This window comes from Anomaloglossus baeobatrachus, chromosome 7 (genome assembly GCF_048569485.1).
Source record: "Anomaloglossus baeobatrachus isolate aAnoBae1 chromosome 7, aAnoBae1.hap1, whole genome shotgun sequence".
In the NCBI taxonomy this organism is placed as follows: domain Eukaryota; kingdom Metazoa; phylum Chordata; class Amphibia; order Anura; family Aromobatidae; genus Anomaloglossus; species Anomaloglossus baeobatrachus.
This window is the reverse complement of record NC_134359.1, coordinates 28,986,440-29,012,063: the sequence shown is the minus strand read 5'-3', so window position 1 is coordinate 29,012,063 and position 25,624 is coordinate 28,986,440. Positions and strand designations below refer to the sequence as shown.

General features: G+C 41.9%; 1 protein-coding gene across 1 annotated transcript in view; it reads right to left on the bottom strand.

Moving 5' to 3' along the window:
• The window catches only part of ARHGAP15 (Rho GTPase activating protein 15), an 892,712-nt gene that overhangs the window by 393,871 nt on the left and 473,217 nt on the right, over positions 1-25,624 (bottom strand). Inside the window, exons 7-8 of the mRNA XM_075318806.1 lie at positions 6,635-6,733; positions 1,946-2,063 (exon numbers count right to left, since the gene is read on the bottom strand). Coding sequence (XP_075174921.1) covers positions 1,946-2,063; positions 6,635-6,733 — 217 coding nt within the window. The remainder of the gene's footprint in view (positions 1-1,945; positions 2,064-6,634; positions 6,734-25,624) is intronic.

The window sequence follows — 25,624 nt, the reverse complement described above, 5'->3', positions numbered from 1 at the left end:
AAGTGGTAGGCAGGGTCAAGCGTCAGTACCCATCATGTCAAGACTAAGTGGTGCTGGTACTGCTAGGGTTAGTCACCCCGTTTCTCCTCCACTGTCAGAGCTGTGCATCAGTCAGGAAGCGGTAGGCAGTGTCAGGCGCCAGTACCCATCATGCCAAGACTAAGGCGGGCTTTACACGCTGCAATTGCTAGCGATGTCGAGCGCGATAGTACCTGCCGCCATACATGCGATATCTGGTGCTTGCTGCCGTAGCGAACATTATCGCTATGGCAGCTTCACACACACATACCTGGTCAGCGACGTCAATTTGACCGCCGAACAATCCCTCCTTCAAGGGGGAGGTGCTTCAGCGTCACAGCGAGGTCACCGTGACGTCACTAAGCGACCGGCCAATAGAAGCGGAGGGGCGGAAAGGAGCGGGACATAACATCCCGTCCACCTTCTTCCTTCCACATTGGCGGTGGATGCAGGTAAGGAGAGGTTTGTCGTTCCTGTGGTGTCACACACAGCGATATGTGGTGCTGCAGGAACGACAAACAACATCGTACCGGCAGCAGCAGCGATATTATGAAAAGGAGCGACTTGTCACCGATCAACGATTTTTGAGGTTTTTGCGATCGGTGATCGCCGCTCCTAGGGTTTACACGCTGCGATGTCGGTAACGGCGCCGGATGTGCGTCACTAACGACGTGACCCCGACGATATATCGTTACCGATGTCGCAATGTGTAAGGCCCGCCTTAGTGGTGAAGGTAAAGTTAGGGTCTGTCACCGCGCTTCTCCTCCATCGATCCAGTCCTTCAGTGGCAGCTCAGTGGAGTTAACAGAGCTGTATCTCCTGTCCAGGTGTGCCCAGTTTGTGCACAGACAGTCACCTGCAGGATCCTCTCTGTGCAGTTAACAAGAGACGTCCTGTTTCCCGACGTGTGACATTAACTCCGCTTTGTGTGTTTTGTATTCTCTGAAGCTGTGTCTTCCATCCATTTGTCCATTTGTGTGACGCTGAAGAAATGTGTTGTTTTTTTTTTGCTTTAAGCCAATATGGATATCATGTATCAATAATAAAACATGTTATGTCCATGGTGCAGGATTTCTCATCCTTGTTTTTAGCATATTTTCAGATCCAATGGTAATGTGATAGCTGTAAAGTATCTGTAATGTTTATCACTTCCATGCCTTTATATTACAAATCTATTTCTTCCCCAATTTTTAATATATTGGTAAATTTTTACGCAAATGATCACACAAGGCATTGGTCTGCATTCAAAGCTCTCCAGCTTCTTACTCCTACCAAAGTTGATCTCCCACCATTGATTGAAAAGTCAGCTGCTCCGTTAGGGAACATGTTGCGCAAGCGCCATCATTCCCAAGTCAGCCCATGCACTAATGATGTTGCAAGAGCCAAAACATCCATCTCAGGGTGGCACATGGATGGATATTCCGGCTCTTGCAACATCATCAAAACATTACTGCGCATGCACCATCACCAGATTGATTGCGCGTGCATATGATGTTGGCCAGGAGGTAGGTCACAGAGAAGAATGACCTGTCAATCACTGGCAGGAGGCCGGCACTGGCCTAAAAACCGGAGAGCTGGCTGTGCAGACTAGGCCCTTGTACTTGCGAGCACATTATTTTGGGGTCTAAAAACCTGACGACAGGTTGCCTTTTTTTTACCCATAGAGCCAACAGTTCCTCTCCAGTGGTTTCTAACTATCTGTGTATACTTGTGTACAACAATCACATCATGTCTATGTGCACATGACCAACACTCATTGGCCTCAGTGGTGATGGCTGGATGTACCACACAAGATGGGCGTTTGCATGTGATAGTTGTGGTCGAAGACGACAATTTTAAACCGATGGGCAAGAAATCACAGAGCCATGGGCGATCGGCTGCAGTGAAGATCATATTTACAGTAACACGTGATAGACAACGCACATACCCAGTGATTTTCTTAGCTCATTTTTCTTCTCTTTCAGTTCATTCCCTGGAAGTAAGATTTCTGTGCTGGCAGACTTCCGGACACCAATACTCAGTGCTGACAATGGCCGCACTGTTCCCTGAAAAACATATTCAAAAAAACTTTTTTAGACTTTAAAAATAATTTTTATTTATTTTTTAAACAATCAGATTACACCTCGGGTGCAAGGGTTTTTTCACTAAACCAAAGGCTATTCTCGTGATCTATCGTCATGATTGCATCAGGCCTCTGACTCATGTCTTCCTGTTTGCCTAAGTCAGGGTGGTGCTCAAGGAGTGGTGCACGAGGGTTGGTGCACGAAGGGTGGTGCTAGAAGAGTGTTGCACAAACGGTGGTGCTCTTCTGAATGTTTAACAGTTTGGATCGGCAGCATGGCTGCAACCCCAGGCCTGAACTTAGCTGCCTCTGCAGCATGGGAAGAGCACAGGGGGATTGATGCTTACAGGGTCTTCCTGTTTGTACGGGGGGTGCTCAAGGGGTGGTGCTCGAGGGGTGGTGCTCGAGGGGTGGTGCACGAGGGGTGGTGCACGAGGGGTGGTGCATGAGGGGTGGTGCATGAGGGGTAGTGCTCGAAGGGTGGTGCTCGAAGGGTGGTGCACGAGGGGTGGTGCACGAGGGGTGGTGCACGAGGGGTGGTGCATGAGGGGTGGTGCATGAGGGGTAGTGCTCGAAGGGTGGTGCTCGAAGGGTGGTGCTCGAGGGGTGGTGCTCGAGGGGTGGTGCACGAGGGGTGGTGCATGAGGGGTGGTGCATGAGGGGTAGTGCTCGAAGGGTGGTGCTCGAAGGGTGGTGCTCGAGGGGTGGTGCACGAGGGGTGGTGCACGAGGGGTGGTGCATGAGGTGTGGTGCTCGAAGGGTGGTGCTCGATGGGTGGTGCTCGAAGGGTGGTGCTCTTCTGAATGATTAACAGTTTGGACCGGCAGCATGGCTGCAACCCCAGGCCTGAACTTAGCTGCCTCTGCAGCATGGGAAGAGCACAGGGGGATTGATGCTTACAGGGTCTTCCTGTTTGTACGGGGGGTGCTCAAGGGGTGCTGCTCGAGGGGTGGTGCACGAGGGGTGGTGCACGAGGGGTGGTGCATGAGGGTTGGTGCATGAGGGGTGGTGCTCGAAGGGTGGTGCTCGAAGGGTGGTGCTCTTCTGAATGATTAACAGTTTGGACCGGCAACATGGCTGCAACCCCAGACCTGAACTTTGCTGCCTCTGCAGTATGGGAAGAACACAGGGGATTAAAGCTTATAGGGTTTTCCTGCTTGTACAATGTATGGTGCATGAGGGGTGGTGCTCTTCTGAATCATTAATAGTTTTTATGGCTGCAACCCCAGACCTGAACTTTGCTGCCTCTGCAGCATGGGAAGAGCACAGGGGGATTAAAGCTTACGGGGTCCAATAATCTGGACAAATTCAGAGTAGTAAATGGGCTTTTTGGCTGGTATGGTAACCTAGGCAACAAATAATATAAAATAGAATTAAAAAATCCTCAATTTTTGAGTTTTTAATAAGGTATGGTAAGAATTGGTGTCTTTAAAGTAATTTGTATCAAGTAGACGGACATATGTGTATGACGTAAATATGCCCTAATTGTTTATATTAACAAGTATTGGATAACCATTTTACAAACCCAATTATAACTCCTACAAGGACATGATTGTGTGAAAAACCTAATCCTACTGCCTGTAGCCTTTCAATTATCCCATGGGGCAGACTCTGGCCTTATCTTTTGTGATGAAGAATCTAATGAGCGTGTGCAAATGCCAATGTGAAGGGAGGAGCACGTGAGATAATGAAGCATCTAATGAGCATGTGCAAAGGTCACTGTGAAGGGCGGAGGAGCAGGGGGAACTGTGACATCAACTAATCATGTAATCAGCTGTGTATTAATGTTTTTATATCATTGTAGTCCTGCCTCTGATGATAAGAAACCTCCTGAATGGACAAGGAGTCTAAAAAAGCCTCAGTGACCAGTGTAAAAATTGTAAGAATACTTTTTTTTTTATACAGATTGTGATATGAAAAACAAAAACCCTGTTGAAAACTATAAGAGTATATGCACATGCTGCAGTTTCAACTGCACCCAAACTGTAACCAAAACTGCACACTCTCCCAGAGCCCCTGGAAATGTAAAAAAAAAACCCTTTCATCTTTGGGGTTAATAAAGGGTGAACAGGGTCTTTCTTTGAATTTTATTTCAATTAAAGGATTTTTTCGTGTTTGAGTTTATTTCTTTTCAGTTCGTGATATGGGGTCTCAGACGCCTCAAATCACTAATCTAGGGCTTGGTGTCAGCTGTGAGTTGAAATTAACCTCTCATTACCCCGATTGCCATCGCACCAGGGCAATCGTGAAGAGCTGGTTAAGGTGCTGGGGTTGTCGCATTTAATGGATGCGATAATCCTGAGTGGCTACAGGCTGATATTTTTAGGCTGAGGGGCTCCCAATTACCGTGGCTTTCCCCAGCCTGAGAATTCCAGCCCCCAGCTGTCTGCCTTCATCTTGGCTGGTTATTAAAATTGAGGGTGACCGCACGCTGTTTTTTTTTACATTTATTTATATTTACTGTACACCCACAGAACTGGTCTGTGATTGGAAGCATAAAACAGGCTGTCACACAGGTTAGGGGTGCTGTGACTGCAACCAATCACAGAGGCCAATGGGCGGGGAATAGCAGTGAATATGTATGAGCCTAACGAGCAGCCCTAAAAGAAGAATGAGCTGTCACGGGAGCAGGGTGACAGCCGCGCCGGTGATTGGGGAGTATGAAGCGCTTGCTCTTACCCCCTTTGCGGCGGACTCTGGGGATCGGTAGGTGGGAGATTGATCTGAGAATCCTCCCATCACTAGTGAGAAACACGGGGACAAAATGCAAAAACAGAACATCCTGCATTTTTAGGTCAGAAATTTTTGAGAAAAGTGCAGACAAAAAATCTGCAACGTGTGCACAGCAAACCTGAATTCTCATAGACTTTGCTGGGAAGTAAAAATTCAGAACTTTGACAAAAAAAAAAATTACACCAAAAAAAGCGACAAAACCTGCAGTGTATGTGTGACGCCCTGACAAAATCAGGGTGTCACAGCAGACTGCACCCCTCTATTGGTACAGGATTCTCTCCTCTTTGGTCCACCAACACAATCCTCATCCTGGTGCACAACATCAGCCAACAAAGCCTAGTCACCCCACAATCACAATAGGAACACACCAGTGGGCGGGGCCAAGCGGATGGTGACGCCCACCTAGGGGTTCTGTGGTGTAATGGAAGGGGCCAGAGACAGAGTGAGAGAGACAGAGGTGTCAGAAGTAAGGAGAGGAGTGTGAAGTGACAGGGTAGTCAGGGGTTGAAGCTCCTGGACTTCCGGACTACTGACAAACTGACTAGGTGGCAGTCGGCAGACAGGGCTACAGGCGATGGAGATCCAGTTGAGGGAGACCTTCAGTGGGGACCGGGGCAGGGTTGTAGCCCGCCGGTACCAACAGCAGGAATCCGGTCTGGAGGCCGTGCACGACAGGGTACCTGGCCCCTAGAGCAAGGACAGCTTCACGCACCTTACTAATTGACCAGCCGGGGACAAGATTTCAGGTCTTGTCCCACAGCAGGACCAAGTAGAGCGAGACGAAAGCCCAATGAGGGGGATAGGGCTCCACAATTGCCTGCTAAGATCCCATGGGTCAGTTCTCGTGGACCACAGCTCCCACGGACAAACACATCGTGAGTGGACTTCCCCGTTTTAAGCGGAGTAGTTAACAAAACAGACACAAACACTAAGTGCAGGAGGAAAGGACCCCCGTTTTCTGTACCAGAGTGTGGGACTCGAGCACACCCCTCCGGAGGCTACCGATTGCTGGCAGTTTGGTTTACTATCTTGACTCTGTGTGAAGTTATTCTAGAACTGTGAGTACACCAACACCACCTGGTCCAACCCTGCAGATTGCGCTCCGCAGCACCATCCCATCTGTATCTGGGCCCCGGGACAACAACACCTTCCCTACCCGTGGAGGGGATAACATCCAGCTGCCCTATTCCATTGGGCCCGGGCATCACCTCCAGCGGCAGCAGCGGTGTCACCCACAATCATCGCACACCATGGGTGGCGTCACTGACAAATCCTCCCCTGTATATATAAATCCCCCTTTTTCACTTGCGGGCGACGGACGGGTGCTCAGGTCCGGGTCCGGCTTCCCCTCGAGCCACCGCAATGACCCCGGATCCGAGCGTCTTGAGCAGCACCCCTGCCGTGGTCTGGCCCCTGCCCGCAACATATGCATGTAGACTAAATCAGTTTTTGATGACACATTCCCTTTAAGAAGAGTTTTACAAAACTCTATACCCTGCCTTTTAATGCACAGTTCTTTAACTCTTGTGCATGAAACAAACGGCGGCGTGCAACTCAAAGAACAGAAGATTATTTTTTATGCTGTAAAAGTTAGAGCCGTCACCTAGAGAACATAACCTTCCCAGGACGTCAAAGCAAATGACTAATTCTCCAAATAATCAAGGCCTAATTATTTAATTATTGACGGCTCACGCTGTTTGTTTTTGTCTACATATCTGTCATTTCATCCATCCACTAAACTGTATAAACACGCCGTACTTCTAAATTTTTTTTTTTTCTCTTCTCCTTTCACGAAAAAAAAGGTAACAAAGTAATACATACCGAGCTGTCAATTGCATTTCGGATCGCACAGAACCATTCCTGTATGGTAACGTCTGCGTCAGACTGTAGAAGGAACTCATTTCCTGATTCTGTTGTGATCTGAGGAGGGAAATTTTATTGTAAGCAAGTGGACTGTTGAAAGATTATTTATTTAGACCAAACATGCCCAGTCCATGGGAATTTCTTTACTTTCATACTAACAAACCCATGAAACCTTCACTTTGAAAATCAATGCAGTTTTTCGCAGTCACGGTAGTAAGTCAAGGGTGGAAACTTTGCAAATTGGATGTAAAAGTACAAAAGAAATATAAACATAATCCAACACAATTACATAATACAGTAACATGTATTTTATCTGGCATTAAATAGCTCAGAAACTGATATTTTGACATTATACATTCTCAAAACATTCAGCAGACTTAGTTCAAATAAGAAAGCAAATTGGCTTCTGCTTGCAGCATCGGAGAAAACCTATACAATAATCAGGTTCCCAGAAGACACCAGTAACAGAAATTTGAAAAAAATGAGTTGAAATAAACAAGCAAATCGGCTTCTGCTTGTAGCATTGGAAAAAACCTATACAATAGTCAGGTTCCCAGAAGAAACCAGTAACAGAAATTTAAAAAAGAATTAGTTGAAATAAGCAAGCAAATCGACTTCTGGTTGTAGCATTGGAGAAAACCTTTAAAATGGTTAGATTCCCAGAGAAAACCTGTAAAACTATCAGAAATCTCAGAAGATTCAGAAAATTTAGTTGAAATAAGGAAGCAAAGTGGCTTCTGCTTGCAGCATCGGAGAAAACCTATACAATAGTCAGGTTCCCAGAAGAAACCAGTAACAGAAATTTGAAAAAATGTAGTTAAAATAAGCAAGCAAATCGGCTTCTGCTTGTAGCATTGGAAAAAAAACCCTTTAAAATGGTTAGGTTCCTAGAAGAAACCTGTAAAATGGTCAGAAATCTTAGAAGATTCAGAAGACTAAAGGCGGCGTTAAACACTACGATATATCTAACGATATGTCGTCGGGGTCACGTCGTTAGTGACGCACATCCGGTATCGTTTGACATATTGTAGAGTGTGACAGCTACGAGTGACTGTGAACGAGCAAAAATACCCACCTTTTCGTTGCTTGTTGACACGTTGCTCATTTTCAAAATATCGGTCACATTCCTGGATGCAGGTTGTGCGTCGTTCCCGAGGCAGCACACATCACTCCGTGTGACACCCCGGAAACGACGAACACAGCTTACCTGCATCCCACCAGCAACGAGGAAGGAAGGAGGTGGGCGGGATGTTACATCCTGCTCATCTCCGCCCCTCCGCTTCTATTGGGCGGCCGCTGTGTGACGTCGCTGTGACGCCGAACGTCCCTCCCCCTCCAGGAAGAGGATGTTCGCCGCCCACAGCAAGGTCGTTCGGGAGGTAAGTACTTGTGACGGGGTAAACGACTTTGTGGGCCACGGTCAACAAATTGCCCGTGACGCACAAACGACGGGGCGGGTGCGATCGCTCATGCGATCGCACGATATATCGTCCTGTGTAACACCGCCTTTAGTTGAAATAAGGAATCAAAGTGGCTTCTGCTTGCAGGATTGGAGAAAACCTATACAATGGTCAGGTTCCCAAAAGAAACCAGTAATACAGAAATCTCAAAAAAATGTAGTTGAAATAAGCAAGCAAATCGGCTTCTGCTTGTAGCAGTGGAGAAAACCTTTAAAATGGTTAGATTCCCAGAGAAAACCTGTAAAACTATCAGAAATCTCAGAAGATTCAGAAAATTTAGTTGAAATAAGGAAGCAAAGTGGCTTCTGCTTGCAGCATCGGAGAAAACCTATACAATAGTCAGGTTCCCAGAAGAAACCAGTAACAGAAATTTGAAAAAATGTAGTTAAAATAAGCAAGCAAATCGGCTTCTGCTTGTAGCATTGGAAAAAAAACCCTTTAAAATGGTTAGGTTCCTAGAAGAAACCTGTAAAATGGTCAGAAATCTTAGAAGATTCAGAAGACTAAAGGCGGCGTTAAACGCTACGATATATCTAACGATATGTCGTCGGGGTCACGTCATTAGTGACGCACATACGGCATCGTTTGACATATCGTAGCGTGTGACAGCTACGAGCGACTGAACGAGCAAAAATACTCACCTTATCGTTGCTTGCTGACACATCGCTCATTTTCAAAATATCAGTCACATTCCTGGATGCAGGTTGTGCGTCGTTCCCAAGGCAGCACACATCACTCCATGTGACACCCCGGAAACGACGAACACAGCTTACCTGCATCCCACCAGCAATGAGGAAGGAAGGAGGTGGGCGGGATGTTACATCCTGCTCATCTCCGCCCCTCCGCTTCTATTGGGCGGCCGCTGTGTGACGTCGCTGTGACGCCGAACGTCCCTCCCCCTCCAGGAAGAGGATGTTCGCTGCCCACAGCAAGGTCGTTTGGGAGGTAAGTACGTGTGACGGGGTAAACGACTTTGTGGGCCACGGTCAACAAATTGCCCGTGACGCGCAAACGACGGGGCGGGTGCGATTGCTCATGCGATCGCACGATATATCGTCCTGTGTAACACCGCCTTTAGTTGAAATAAGGAATCAAAGTGGCTTCTGCTTGCAGGATTGGAGAAAACCTATACAATGGTCAGGTTCCCAAAAGAAACCAGTAATACAGAAATCTCAAAAAAATGTAGTTGAAATAAGCAAGCAAATCGGCTTCTGCTTGTACCATTGGAGAAAACCTTTAAAACGGTAAGGTTCCTAGAAGAGACCTGTAAAATGGTCAGAAATCTCAGGACATTCAGAAGACTTAGTTGAAATAAGGAATCAAAGTGGCTTCTGCTTGCAGCATTGGAGAAAACCTGTAAAATGGTCAGGTTTCTAGAGGTAACCTGTAAAATGGTCAGGTTTCTAGAGGTAACCTGTAAAACAGTCAGAGATCCCAAAAGGTTCAGAAGACTTCTTTGAAATAAGAAAGAAAAGTCTCTTCTGCTTGCAACATCAGAGAAAATAAAGTAAGGGCCATGCTGATAGTCCAAAATGTTATTCAATCAGGAGTTCAATTGCCCTCTGGGGTGCAGCAAGCAGTGCACTCCTGTTCAACAACCCTAAAAATTTAACTACTAGGGTCTTTCTACCTACTGTAATGCCATTACCATGACATGAACATGGCCTAGGTATCACGGATGTCTCTCTGTATTTTGAGATTAGTGAGAGAATCAGGACTAGAGTCTCTCATTCTCATTTAAGACTCTACATATAAAACTTGTTTTCTTTCTTTGGATGTGGTAAGGGTTAATGACAGTCTTCCTTGCCACCAGCTTCTGACTCCTGGTCAGATGTTTCCGGTTTGGGACCACTTCCAGTCCCTTCATATACCCTTTGCTACTTTGCTACCAGCAGAGGGTGCCAGTTATTCTCTTTGTCATTTGGATTCTGGGCCTGGAGGTGGAAGGAGCTGCTGGAGTCCTTGCTGTTGGTTGCAGTGTAGGCTGCAGTACTGGTGCCTGACTGTAGCCTAGTTGTTGGAGTTACTCTGTTGTCATTTCCCCCCCTGTCTGTCTTACCGTCCTTTGGTGTGTTGTTTTAATGCAGCGATGGGGCTTGGGTCCCTTACCTGCCCACTCACTAGCCAGGGCTTACTGCAGGGTCCCTCAGAGCTTCAGGTTCCTGCTCGGCTACAGATGAGGAACCTGTATAGGGACTGGCTAGGAGTGCAGCTACAGTGGCAGGTAAGTGGAAGAGGTGTCCATCTTGCCTCTCACTAGCATCAGGGCCCACCATTGTTATTCTGTCCCCAGTGTACCCCTTGTTTGTCTTGGTAAAACCACTGTCGAGTGTTTTACCTCATGCTGGACCTTCCCTAAGCCCGTGCCATGACACTAGGGCATAGTTTCTTTTTTATATAAAGCCACATTCTCCTTTTCAAATACTTTGGGGTTTAATCTGTCCATACTTATTAGATAAAGACCGATTTACACACAACGATATCGCTAACGTCAGTAACGATCGCAAAAAGGTGTCAAATCATTCGTCGTGTACACGTTGTTCATTTTAAAAAATCGTTCCTCATTTGGAACGCAGGTTGTTTGTCGTTCCTGTGGCAGCACACATTGCTATGTTTGACATCGCAAGAACGAGGATCAACATCGTACCTGCGGCTGCCGGCAATGAGGAAGGAAAGAGGTGGGCGGGATGTTCAGGCCGCTCATCTCCGCCCCGCCACTTCTATTGGGCGGCCGCTTAGTGATGTCGCTGTGACGCCGCACGAACCTCCCCCTTAAAGGAGAGATTGTTCGGCGGCCACGACGTCGGTGAGCAGGTAATTGCGTGTGACGCTGCAGTAGCGATATTGTTCGCTATGGCAGCGATCACCCCGTGACGCGCCACCGACGTGGGCGGGTGTTATCGCTCGCGACAGACGCTAGCGATGTCGCAGCATGTAAAGCTCGCTTAACTGTCATCCAATCTTTCCAATTTTGGCATAACGGTCCAGCCATTGAACTTGCGGAACATGCATGTGGGAGGATTAGCTGTCAGCCGAACATTCAATTGCCTGACATATTTTTAAGGTGTATGTCCAACGGTAGTAAATATAACCTAACTACTATTCTCCCTGGTGTACGCTACTAGTTTATGTTTATTTTATTGGGGAAAGTGGAGCACATCCATTTCAGAAGCCGTAAGAACGCATTGTACTCCCTCCGCTTCAGCCTCCGTGCTCTTTAGCAAATAATAAACCCTTTAGCATTTCCAGATAAAATGTGATAATGATAGTAATAATAATCATGATACTAATGAAAAATAAAAATCACAGATATGCGAAGGATTTGAAGTCACTTACAAAAAGCAGCATGGTTATCTATCGATACATAAAACCTTTTGTAACGTGCAGACAGTCTCCGCGCTCTTCCTCGCAGATTAGCTGTGCAATGCTATTTTTATCTTTTCAATTTGGCTCCTAATTGTACCATCACATCACAGCTCTGTCAGTCCATATTTTAAGTGCTAAAATTAACACAAATGTAGTAATACTTGAAACCAGGCATGTCGGAGAAAAATATGTTAATACACAAACATCCTATACTGTGAAAAGTCTCGTGCCAGTAGACCATTTAACCATATAGAATAAAATAGGAATTACACAAAGCCTCTGTTCTTGGCATAGCTACATTGTCACATTATTTATCTTCTATATTTTAATTCTAAATTTATTTTTATTTTTTTTTTTTAAAAAAGTAAAAAAGAAAACTGTTTAGGGCCCATGAGATTGTGACCGATTGGTGCTTTAGTTATTTTTAAGGGAACCGGTCAATATGCACCCAGAACCACGAGCAGTTCTTGGTGCATGTCTCTAATCCCTGCCTAAAGGGGGCTTTACACGCTGCGACATCGCTAGCATTCGCACCCGCCCCCGTCGTTTGTGTATCACGGGCAAATCGTTGCCCGTGGCGGACAAACTCGCTGCTACCCATCACATATTCTTACCTTCCTAACGACGTCGCTGTGGCCAGTGAACAGCTTCTTTTCTAAGGGGGGCGGTTCATGCAGCATCACAGCGACGTCACACGGCAGGCGTCCAATAGAAGCGGAGGGGCGGAGACCAGCCACAGGAAAGTCACGCCCACCTCGTTGCCGGAGGACGCAGGTACGGTGTTGTTCGTCGTTCCTGGGGTGTCACACGTAGCGATGTGTGCTGCCTCAGGAACGACGAACAACCTGCGTCCAGAACAATGAATGATATTTGGGAAATGGACAACGTGTCAACAATCAACAATTTGAAGAGTATTTTACATTGTTAGCGGTCACTCGTACGTGTCACACGCAACGACGTTGCTAACGAGGCTGGATGTGCGTCACGAATTCAGTGACCCCAACGACGATGTCGTTGCGTATAAAAAAAAACCCCCTTAACTGTCCCTGTATCTAGTAGAATAAATATAGATCTTTAGAAAAAGTATTTCTAAGAATCATTTATGAATTATGATATGCTAATGAGGCCAGGGACTCATCACAAAGACATTATATCCCCCGACTAGACTGCCCTCTTAGCATGTTAGCATGCTATTCAATGCCCTTTGCCCAGCATCGTCGAAGGTGATGCGCGTTCATGTCCGTCCATTGTCACCGCCTCTAATGCTGGGTTTACCTCAATGCGCATGATCAGAAGTCTCGACACTTCCGATCATACGCACTAGGCCTCTCAAGCCAATACACGTACAACCGGCTACATAGTGCACATTACCGGAAAAGTGGTGAATTCTGATCATGTGCACTAAGCTTAAACCCAGCGTCGGAGGTGGTGAACACAGGTAGGTATGCGTGTCATCGCCGATTAAACTTGGCATTGAATAGCATGTTAGCACGCCCTTGCGGGTGTGCCAACATGCTAAGAGGGCAGACTAGTCGGGGGGATAACACGCCCTGACAACTAGTCCCTGCGCTCATTAGCCTCTCATAAAGGACCTTTAGAAATACTTTTTCTAAATATCTCTTTAGCTATTCTACTAGATACAGGGATAGTTAGGCAGGGACTAGCAATATGCACCCAGAACTGCTCGTGCTTCTGCGTGCATAGGGGACCTTACAGGTTCCCTTTAAGTCTGAGATCTCATGATATGTGCATCCATCAGGGTCATATTTGGTGCTACTGATGATTCTGGTCATATTTACAGATGATCACATGATTTGAAATTCGAATTCACAAGCTTCAACTCATTTTCCCCCAAAAACGTGATTTCTGTTAAACAAATTCGCTACAAATTGCAACACTAAAAAACCTTTAACTGCCTGGAAGATTCTTGTATAACTCTCTGACTTCTTCTAGGACTGTCTTGAACCCATTGGTAGATCTGTAATGATAACGCAGCTTTATTAATGTGTAACAGACCTTCGTGTATCTATGGCTAGTTGTGGTAGAAGCCGTGAACACTTCTCTTTTGAGTTTCAAAGAAGAAATATATTTACACAACACAAGCCTTGAATTCAGAATTTTATTTCAGTAGCAAAATTAGCACGGAGGGGTTAAATACTGCCTCTCCTTGTTTTTAGTGTGTGAGCAATGAAACTAAATTTCTGTTTTTAAGGTGCAGCACATTTTTGGGAAGCCCACCTGGCCTTGTCTGTTGCTCATAGCCACACTCTTCAGCAGTGTGTGAAATGGTGGTGGACATTTTTATTTTTTTTTTTGACGACCCTTGAGAATGGAGTCAAACATTTCCGGGGACTCATCCATGGTTCCTTGAACCACTCATCTCTAGTCTTATTTTTTGGTCATCGACTACATTATTTTGCAGTTAAAGTTTGATTTGATATTGAAATCTAATGTGGTCATTTAGAACATAGTCAGGTCCAGCTAGAGGTATAACCATAAAGCTCGATAACAAAACAAATGGGAGCACCTTTAGTAGCATGGGAAATAAAGGAATCATAGAGGCCCATAATAACTAGTGGAGAGGCCACATAGCTGAAATATCTTTTGGCCAAATGCTTTTATGGTCGTCCGGTATTTCACTTGACTCCCTAAAACACATGTATGCTTGTTTTGCACTGGTCATTGGTTAAATAAAAGTATTAAAATTTCACTTGCTTGATACCTCTCTTCCCTGAACGGAGGTCAACATACACATTAGATACTTGGTCCAGTCCTACCCCAACTATTATTATTATTATATTATTACTACTTTTTATTATTATAGCGTCATTTATCCCTTGGCGCTTCACAAGTGAAAAGGGTATATATAAATAAAAGTACACAATCATTAACAATTCAAAACAGATTGGTATAGGAGGAGGAGAGAAGACCCTACCCCGAGGGCTCACAGTCTACAGGGGATGGGTGATGGTACCATAGGGGAGGACAGAGCTGGTTGCGCAGTGGTGTACTGGACTGAGGGCTATTGTAGGTTGTAGGCTTGTCGGAAGAGATGGGTATTCAGGTTCTTTTTGAAGCTTCCCACTGTACAAGAGAGTTTGATATGCTGGGGTAGAGCATTCCAGAGAATGGGGGAGGCAAGGGAAAAACCTTGTATGCGATTATGGGAAGAGGAGATAAGAGAGAAGTAGAGAAGAGGTCTTGTGAGGATCTGAGGTTGAGTGCAGGTAGGTACTGGGAGACTAGATCACAGATGTATGAAGGAGACAGGTTGTGGATGGCTTTGTATGTCATGGTGAGGGTTTTGAAGTGGAGTCTTTGGGCAATGGGAAGGCAGTGAAGGGATTGGCAGAGTGAGGAAGCTGGGGAATAGCAAGGGGAGAGGTGGATTCAGCGGGCTGCAGAGTTTAGGACAGATTGGAGGGGTGCAAGAGTGTTGGAAGGGAGGCCAGAGAGTAGGAGGTTGCAGTAGTCGAGGCGTGAGATGATGAGGTCATCTACTAATGTTTTTGCTGATTCTTAGTGAAGGAAGGCACGGATCCAGTAGATATTTTTGAGATGTAGTCGGCATGAGGTGAAGAGGGCTTGGATGTGTGGCCTGAAGGATAGAGCAGAGTCAAGTATTACTCCAAGGCAACGAGCAATTGGTTGGCTTGGCAGATTTGCTTCTAATGTGCATGAGGGGGCCTTTAGACTCAGAAGACATCTGGTCTCCATCGTAATCTCAGATACATGTTTTTACACATAGAGCTTTAAAATTTCCTTTTCCCTTCACTTGGTCTTAGAGGGAAATTATAAAATTGTGGTTGTAATGCACTACAGATTTTCTTCCTTACCTATACCAACTTAGAAATAAAACATGATTTTGTAATACTATGTTTGTAATCGTTTATGCTATATGTGTCTTTATGTGATCACCGAGTAGTTGTGATATAAGTTGCAGGACTTTGCACACTAGTGAGGAGTTGGCCATTATTGAACCAATGGACGTAGAACGGATATTTTACAATGCAGAGTTTAAGTTACAAAAATCTTATTGTTGTATTTGATTAGAGATTGCTGGCTCGTCAGTTTAAAGTAAACAATTTGAAGGGGGAAGGGGTTGTAACAGTGTATGCTTCAAATGAAAGAAAAAAAGCTACACTCTCTGGGGTCTTTGTGTGAAGATCCAGTTTATTCAAACAGTTGCTTTAAAACATGCAGTGTAGAAGCCGGGTGTGGACTCACAGAGAACTACGACTGTTTCGCGCCGAGTTGAACTTCTACAGGTCCTATGAGGTTGTAACAGTGTGTCATCTTAGGCCGGTTTCACACATCCGGCTTTTTGCCGTTTTGCCGGATGCGGCGCTCTCCCGTACAGTTAATACAGTACAATGACAGCGCAACAAGCGCCGGTCACATGCTGTCATGTGACCGGCGCATGTGATCCGGAAGTTACAGCGCTGTCATTGTACTGTATTAACTGTACGGGAGAGCGCCGCATCCGGCAAAACGGCAAAAAGCCGGATGTGTGAAACCGGCCTTAGTTGGCCCCCTTGCAAAGTTGTTTGTTTACTAGAATTTGGCAATTTTAGCAAAGTATGAGGATGAAACAACCCCAAGAATGTTCCACAACAAAATAATTTTGGCATTTGTTACACTTTTCTCTATATTAACCCCCCCAGAAATCTTGCACTTTTTCACTCTGAGGTTGATGAGGCTCATAATACGCTGATACTTCTTGATCTATGCAGATGATTTTTCTGTAGTCATCTTATTGTCAGAGATGTTAAAGGTATGGTCTCATCATAGATAACCTTATTGGTTGCCTATATCCCCCACTGATGCCACATCAAATAATATAGCATAACCGTCGGTAAATCATATAAAAGGTCATAGAATTAAAGGGATTGTCTAGCTAAACCAATAATTTCTTATGATTTCTAGATCGGTGGGGGACTGACCGCTCTTGGGACACTTTTATTCCTATTATCTCCCTTTAGAATGGAGGACCAGCGCTCACACTTGACTGCCACTCCTTTATTCCCTACGTGGCTGTCGAGTGTTGCATATGGCTTTTTTCGGCAGCTCCACAGAAAATGAATGGAGTGGTGGTCAGTCACTGCTGCTCCTTCCTAAATTGTGATGAGTAGTATATGGTCATGTGCACAATGCATTTTTGATGCATTTTTGGGTGCAGATTTGTTACAAATCTGCATGCCTATCCTTATGCCAGCAAAGTCAACTAGAATTCTTAAGTTTTGTGCACATGTTGCAGATTTGGTGCAGGAAATAATCTGGAGCATGTCAATTGTTGGTGCATTTTTGTCTGTGTTTCTCAGCCCTTCAACCCATTGATTTCATAATGAAATATACAAGGCAAACATGCATTAAAAATGCGGCACAGATACAGAATTTAAAAAATAAAAACGGAGTGCTGTCCGCCCAATTTTGATATCCAGTCAAGATAAAGCCCGACAGCTGGGTGCTGGTATTCTCAAGCTGGGGAGATCCATGCTTATTGGGCCCACCCAGCTTTAAAATAGCAGCCTGCAGCCTCCCAGGATATCCACATTCTTAGGAGCTGTGACAATCTCGCCACTATACTTAGATCTTCCCAATTGCCCTGGTGCGGTGGCAAATATTTTTCTGCAAGAAGATGCAGACTTGATGCAAAAAATTTCTCCACCAAATACTCAGCGTGAGCACATGCACTAATCAGCACTTTAAGGGTATGTCCAAGTGCTTGGTCCCCCACCAATCTACGTTATTGCCTATCCTATGTATTTTATCTTCACTAAACAGCCTCTTTAATACATGCAAGGACTGGGACCAAGAAAATGAAGACACTTCTTGTAAGTAGCACTTCACTCTTGCTTTTAGAGAAGGGTCCTGGCCGTTAACCCTCTTTATTTCACCCACGTGCGCTAATTGGGCATCTGAACAAGAAGAATTAAAATGATGCAACCTCTTTGATATTACCTTTTAATGCAAATAACGTAAACACCATTTTAAATTAACCCTTTTTCATTTGGAGATGATTTGATCAGGCAGAGAACAGTTAAACCAAATGCAATCGGTGAACATTCAATCTTAAGGCTTAATGCCGGCATTTCTTTTCTATACATTTGAAGTGTCGCTCTCCTCCTTCAGTGTAGCTTTTTAAAGACTGCTACTGCTCTCTACAGTTTAAAAGCTTCCACTTCTTAATTACATATGGTAATTCACTTTGTATCAGTCAAAGCCGGTCTGTAGCTTTTTGGCTGCTAAATCCTTTTTTTTTTCCTTTCTACTTTTTTTTTAATTTTCTTTAGTGTTTAGATTCCTTTAGCTTACTTTTATATATTGACTCTACTGTTTTCTCTGATAAATGAGTCTTGGAACGGTTCACTAAAGCATATTTGCACTTTGTACTAGGAAAATTTCAACACCCTTGGGGAAAGACTTCAGTGGAAGCTGTTAGCTTTTGAGTCTGAGCTTGTGATTGACCAATTTGTGATCATAGACGTAAATGATCTATAACTGACAACAAGAGCAAATAGTGGAAGCCTTGAAATGTTCTAGAGGCTCGGGCGCCTCGTTCTGTGACCGTTACTTGGGTGAGCTACATAAATATCAGGAAAACAAATGTGCATGAATGTGAGACATCACAGAAGTGTCAGCGCGGATTTCAATCATGATCTCCGCTACTTAAATTGCTTTTGAAAGCCCTTCTTAGTACACGTCGGACTTGAGGCGAAAATAGGCATTTTTGTGTAATCGTGAATTTTTAGTAAAATAAATGTTGAGATTGAAAAGGATGTACAAACTTAATTTTTTTTAAAATAGAGTATTACGACATAAAAAGTCATGAATTTGTAAGAAATCCTTCTATTGTATTCCAATTCTATAAATCCAGCCGGCAGAATGTTTATAATGCAATTCGATATCTTTATTATAAATCCAAATTTATATTAGATTTGCAATTGAAGAAAAAAAAAAAAACACGTCTTTTTAAACTTGGGATATATGTAATACACTGCATTTCTATAAATCCATTTTATATACTCAAACAGCGATTTCCAAAGGGTTTTTTTTGCATATTTTATTCCATGTTTCCATGTATATAAGGCAGTTTATAAAGAAATGTTTGTTTTTTGTGATTTTATATATATAATTCCTCTTGTTCAGATGCCCAATTAGCGCACGTGGGTGAAATAAAGAGGGTTAACGGCCAGGACCCTTCTCTAAAAGCAAGAGTGAAGTGCTACTTACAAGAAGTGTCTTCATTTTCTTGGTCCCAGTCCTTGCATGTATTAAAGAGGCTGTGTAGTGAAGATAAAATCCATAGGATAGGCAATAACGTAGATTGGTGGGGGACCAAGCACTTGGACATACCCTTAAAGTGCTGATTAGTGCATGTGCTCACGCTGAGTATTTGGTGGAGAAATTTTCTGCATCAAGTCTGCATCTTCTTGCAGAAAAATATTTGCCACCACACCAGGGCAATTGGGAAGAACTGGCTATAGTATATATAATATATATATATACACACACACACACTATATATATACTATATATATACTGTATATATATATATATATATATATATACTGTATATATATATATATATATATATATATATATATATATATACTGTATATATATATATATATATATATATACTGTATATATATATATATATATATATATATATATATATACTGTATATATATATATATATATATATATATATATATATATATATACTGTATATATATATATATATATATACTGTATATATATATATATACTGTATATATATATATATATATATACTGTATATATATATATATATATATATATATTACACACACAGTATAGTTCTTCTGATTTTTCTCTTTATATATTTGAGTAAAATGTAAATTGTTCTTTTATTCTATCAACTACTGACAACGTCTCCGAATTTCCAAGCAATAGATTTTGTATTTATTTTCTGAAAATGAGAAATGGTCAAAGTAACAGAACAATGCACATTGCTTTCAGACCTCCAATTATGCAAAGACAACAAGTTCATAATCATTTAGAAACAACAATACTAATAATGTTTTAGGAAGAGTTCAGAAATCAATATTTTGTGGAATAACCATGATGTTTAATCCCAGATTTCGAGCGTCTTGGCTGCTTTCCACCAGTCTTTCTCACTGCTTTTGGGTGACCTTATGCCACTCCTGGTGCAAAAATGTAAGCAGTTCATCTTTGTTTGATGGATTGTGACTATCCATCTTCCTCTTGATTACATTCCAGAGGTTTTCAATGGGGTTCAGGTCTGGAGATTGAGCTGTACATGACAGGGTTTTGATATGGTGGTCCTTCATCCACACATTGATTGCCCTAGCTGTGTGGTATGGTGCATTGTCCTGGAAAAACCAGTCCCCAGAGTTGGGGAACATTGCCTGAGCAGAAGGAAGTAACTGTTTTTCCAGGATAACCCTGTATGCAGCTTGATTCATACGTCTTTCGCAAAGTTTAATCTGCCCAATTCTTGCTTTGCTGAAGCATCCCCAGATCATCACCGATCCTCCACCAAACTTCACAGTGGATGCAAAAGACACTTTTGCTTGTACACCTCTCCAGGTCTCCCTCTAACCATTAGATGACCAGGTGTTGGGCAAAGCTGAAAATTAGACTCATTAGAGAAGATTACCTTACTCCAGTCCTCTATGATCCAATCCTTATGGTCTTTGCCAAACTTCAGCCTCGCTCTCCTTTGCTCATTGATGTATCAAATTACAACTAATCCTTATTCATTGTGTTTAAAATGACAATTTAGTTTTAATCCAGAACACCCATGTCTATATGAGCTACTATATGCTTTTATCCATGGATTTTTGTAGTATTCCCTCCCTAAGTTTTTAAACATGTCTTAAAGGATATATGGGGCATGCGGAGTAGAATTTCAATATTTGCAGATGATACTAAACTCTGCAGAGTAATCAATACAGAGGAGGATAATTTTATATTACAGGGAGATTTATGTAAATTGGAGGATTGGGCTGAGAAGTGGCAATTGAAGTTTAATGTAGATAAATGTAAGGTCATGCACTTGGGTAGAGGAAATAACATTTATGATTATGTACTTAATTGTAGAACACTGGGTAAAACAGACACAGAAAAAGACTTGGGTGTATGGGTGGATGGTAAACTTCACTTTAGTGGACAGTGTCAGGCAGCTGCTGCCAGGGCTAATAAAATAATGGGATGTATTAAAAGAGGTATAAGTGTTCATGAAAAAAATATAGTTCTACCTCTGTACAAGTCACTAGTGCGACCGCACTTATATACTGTGTACAATTCTGGTCACCGATATATAAGAAGGACATAGCTGAACTGGAGAGGGTGCAGAGAAGAGCGACCAAGATTATTAGAGGAATGGGGGGGCTGCAATACCAAGACAGGTTATTAAACTTGGGGTTATTTAGTTTGGAAAAACGAAGGCTTAGGGGGGATCTAATCACAATGTATAAATATATGAGGGGACAGTACAGAGACCTTTCCAAAGATCTTTTTACACCTAGGCCTGCGAGTGGAACACGGGGGCATCCGCTACGTCTTGAGGAAAGAAGGTTTAATCATAATCACAGACGAGGATTCTTTACTGTACGAGCAGTGAGACTATGGAACTCTCCGCCGCATGATGTTGTAATGAGTGATTCACTACTAACATTTAAGCAGAGCCTGGACGCCTTTCTTGAAAAATTTAATATTACCAGTTATGTATATTAGATTTTATGACAGGGTGTTGATCCAGGGAACTAGTCTGATTGCCGGATGTGGAGTCAGGAAGGAAATTGTTTCCCCATTGGAACTTGTTTGCCACATTGGGGGTTTTTTGCCTTCCTCTGGATCAACATGTTAGGACACGGGTTGAACTAGATGGACTAAGGCGGGCTTTGCATGCTGCGACATCAGTAACAATGTGTTACCGATAATGCAGCGATAGTACCGCCCCCGTCGCACGTTCGATATATAGTGAAAGCTGCCGTAGCGATTATTATCGCTACGGCAGCTTTACACGCACATACCTGCCGTGCGACGTCCCTCTGACCGGCGACCCGCCTCCTTCCTTAGGGGGCGGGTCGTGCGGCGTCACAGTGACGTCACACGGCAGGCGGCCAATTGAAGCGGAGGGGCGGAGATGAGCTGGATGTAAACATCCCGCCCATCTCCGTCCTTCTCATTGCAGCCGGCGGCAGGTAAGGTGAAGTTCCTCGCTCCTGCGGCTTCATACACAGCGATGTGTGCTGCCGCAGGAGCGAGGAACAACATCGTACCTGTCGCTGCACCGGCATTATGGAAATGTCGGAGGCTGCAGCGATGATACGATAACGACGCTTTTGCGCTCGTTCATCGTATCAAAAAGGATTTGCACGTTGCGATATCGACTGCGACGCCGGATGTGCGTCACTTTCGATTTGACCCCACCGGCATCGCACGTGCAATGTCGCAACGTGCAAAGCCGCCCTTAGAGTCTCCCTTCAACCTTAAAAACTATGATACTATGATATTTTTTAGAAGATTTGGCTGCTGGAAACTCTCTTCCCTCTCCAATTTCCCTGTTGGCACTGTCAGCTTCCGTGTCTTGAATCTTTAAGCAAGTCTGGGGGGCTGACCAAACGTCTTTTCGGAACAATGGCCAATGGTTTAGGCATCCATTCATCATAAAAAACCATTGTAAAAAAAACCCCTAAACATTCTTGATGATAGTTTTCTTGACATCAGACCTCTTTATATGAAAGTGCAGTCTGCTGTCCATTTCTGCAGAAAACAAAATATGTAGATGCATAACTGCCAAACAGTGGTCACTTTTGGCTTCCATATGGTGAATGAGGGCCTAAGAAAGCACACATATTGATCTCATCATGGTCGTCGTGCTCATGTTTGGACAGGCCATCATGACTGACCGTGACCGTAGGGGAAAAACTCCCGTAGACTAAGTGCACATACACAATGTGACAAATCTAGATGTATGTAGCTGATGCAACCAATTATAACTGTAGAGTCGGGAAATAGTCACAATCCACATTTCGTAAAAAAATAATTAACAAACCTGCAAAATGTTATAAATTATTATTATAATTGCATATATTATAAAATTGGCAACAAATAGCTTACGGTATGTGTTTTACAAAATCCAAAAAGTTCTGCCTTCTAGAGCAACAAAACACACGTTGTTGTATTTAGTTCCTTTTTTCGCATATTAATCAATAATTCTATTTTCTGCATTTGGTTAGTATTCCTTTGTTCAGTTATGCCCTTAATAATTTTATATATATATATATATATATATATATATATATATATATATACACACATACATATACACACACATATACACACACACACAGTATATATCTACATAACACATACATTTTCCATATATATATATATATATATATATTTGTTTTTTTTTTTGTTTTTTAACAATCAGTCATTGGAACGGATATGCACTTGTAGGTATGCATCAAAAAAATAAAAAAATCTTGGGCATGCCATCACTGGCACTCTTCAAATTCGGCATGGACCTAGCTTAAAAAAGGTTAATAAGTTTGCTCCTCTCAAGAAGTGCAACCAGGTTTGGGTAAAAAAAAAAGTTGACAGATAACTCAAATGAACCCTATTGTACCAAATTTATTGCAAAATTGGAAAAATGTTTTTCATACATTTTCCCGATTTTGAATTAAGTGCAGTCTATATCTTGCATATACCATACAAAAAGTGTGTTTTTAAGCTTGATTTTCTGTTTTGTGACGAGGATCTCTCTGTGTATTGGTCCACTGTATCTCCTATAGACATCAGGTCTCACTGGGTGATATCACTTGCTCCTTTCACTCAATTATCATAGCTCCCCTTTCTTTGCTATAGGCAACTGTATTAGTTAATTAGTGCTAATGTGGATATCTATCGTTTCACAGCACGCTGAAAAGCGACATGTCATTGAAGCAGAGGGGGTAAATCCATTGGGATGTCAACTGCGGCTCAGCCAAGCAAATACCAATAATTGGTAAAAACAATATTCACAGAAAATTTAAAACAAATCATAGAATTTTTAATTATCGGCTGTGAACATTTTGCGTGGAATGTTATTTTATATATATATATATATATATATATATATATATATATATATATATATATATATATATATATATATATATATATATATTATTAAATAATATATTCTATAAAATCTATAAATATATTATATTATATATTCTATAAAATTTATAAATATATTATATTATATATTCTATAAAATTTATAAATATATTATATTATATATTCTATAAAATTTATAAATATATTATATTATATATTCTATAAAATCTATAAATATATTATATAATATATTCTATAAAATCTATAAATATATTATATAATATATTCTATAAAATCTATAAATATATTATATAATATATTCTATAAAATCTATAAATATATTATATAATATATTTCTATAAAATCTATAAATATATTATATTATATATGCTATAACATCTATAAATATATTATATAATATATTCTATAAAATATATAAATATATTATATAATATATTCTATAAATTCTATAAATATATTATATAATATATTCTATAAAATATATAAATATATTATATAATATATTCTATAAAATATATAAATATATTATATAATATATTCTATAAAATATATAAATATATTATATAATATATTCTATAAAATATATATATTATATAATATATTCTATAAAATATATATATTATATAATATAATATATTCTATAAAATATATATATTACATATAAATATATATACATTACACATCCACTAATGTGACCATATACCATTTTTCGGACACATTGTATCAATCATCTGCATGTAACTGATAGCACATAGGATCATTACTACTATATCAGCTCGAGGACGAGTAAACCGTCACATCAAGTAGCAAAAACATCAGTTTTCTTTATTTAACATATTTTGATAATATGCAGAATTATATTCCAAAGTCCTATGAAGAAACGCTAAACACAAACTCATCCTCTTTATCAAGAACAGTAACAACAGTGACACCTTCAGTTTACAACAGAATGAACAAAGACATGCAAAAATAGGGAAAAAAATAAAAGACAAATATGTAATATATAATTTTATATACATTCAATCATTCTTAAAGTATTTTCTTTTCATTATTTAGAAACATACATTTTGCAGCCATCGTTTTAGATTTTTTTGTAGAGTACAAAGTAGATATTTAAGATTGAAAGAACATGACTGACACTAATGCCGGGATACTACTCAGTGCAATTAATAATCGGAATGGGAAGAACGAAAGCCACTTAACATTCCGAAAATGTAAGGATTAACAAAAATATTCTTATTTCAAAAACTTTGTTTTACTCAAAGAAAATGTTGCTTTCGCAGGTCGCATGGCACATCCTATGTTAGTTTATGGTAAGAAGTACAGGGTATTCTTAAAGAGAATGTAGCACTTATTTTTTCATTCTATTTTGGATTCTTGACTACGGGAATGACCATCCGTCCATATAGGCACTCATCAGCAGTTGAGATATATTCTTTACGGAAGCCACATAAATCAGAGGGCCATGAAGACTTGAGATGTTCATTTTGTGTTTCATGGGAGAGTATACTGGGCATGCTCGGTGATCTGTACAGAGGTCACTGTACAAACAGATGGAGGAGGTGAGCTGTGACATCACTTATTGTGAATGGTGGATCCTGTGTCATCTACTGGATTTAGAGGTGTCTTCAATTGCTGTACAGGAGGTGGTGGAAGTGAGCTGTGGCATCACCTATTATGAATGGTGGATCTGGGTTATCTACTATATATAGAGCGGATATTCATTGTACAGAGGGAGAAGGAGGTGAGCTGTTATCCTAGGTTACCTACTGTATATGTAGGTGTTATGAGTCATTGTACAGGAGGAGGAAGTGAGCTGTGACATCACCTATTGTGAATGGTGGATCCTGTGCCATCTACTGTATATAGAGGTGTCAGTCACTGTACAGGAAGAGGAGGTGGAGGTGAGCTGTGACATCACCTATTGTGAATGGTGGATATGGGTTATCTACTATATATAGACCTGATATTCATTGTACAGAAG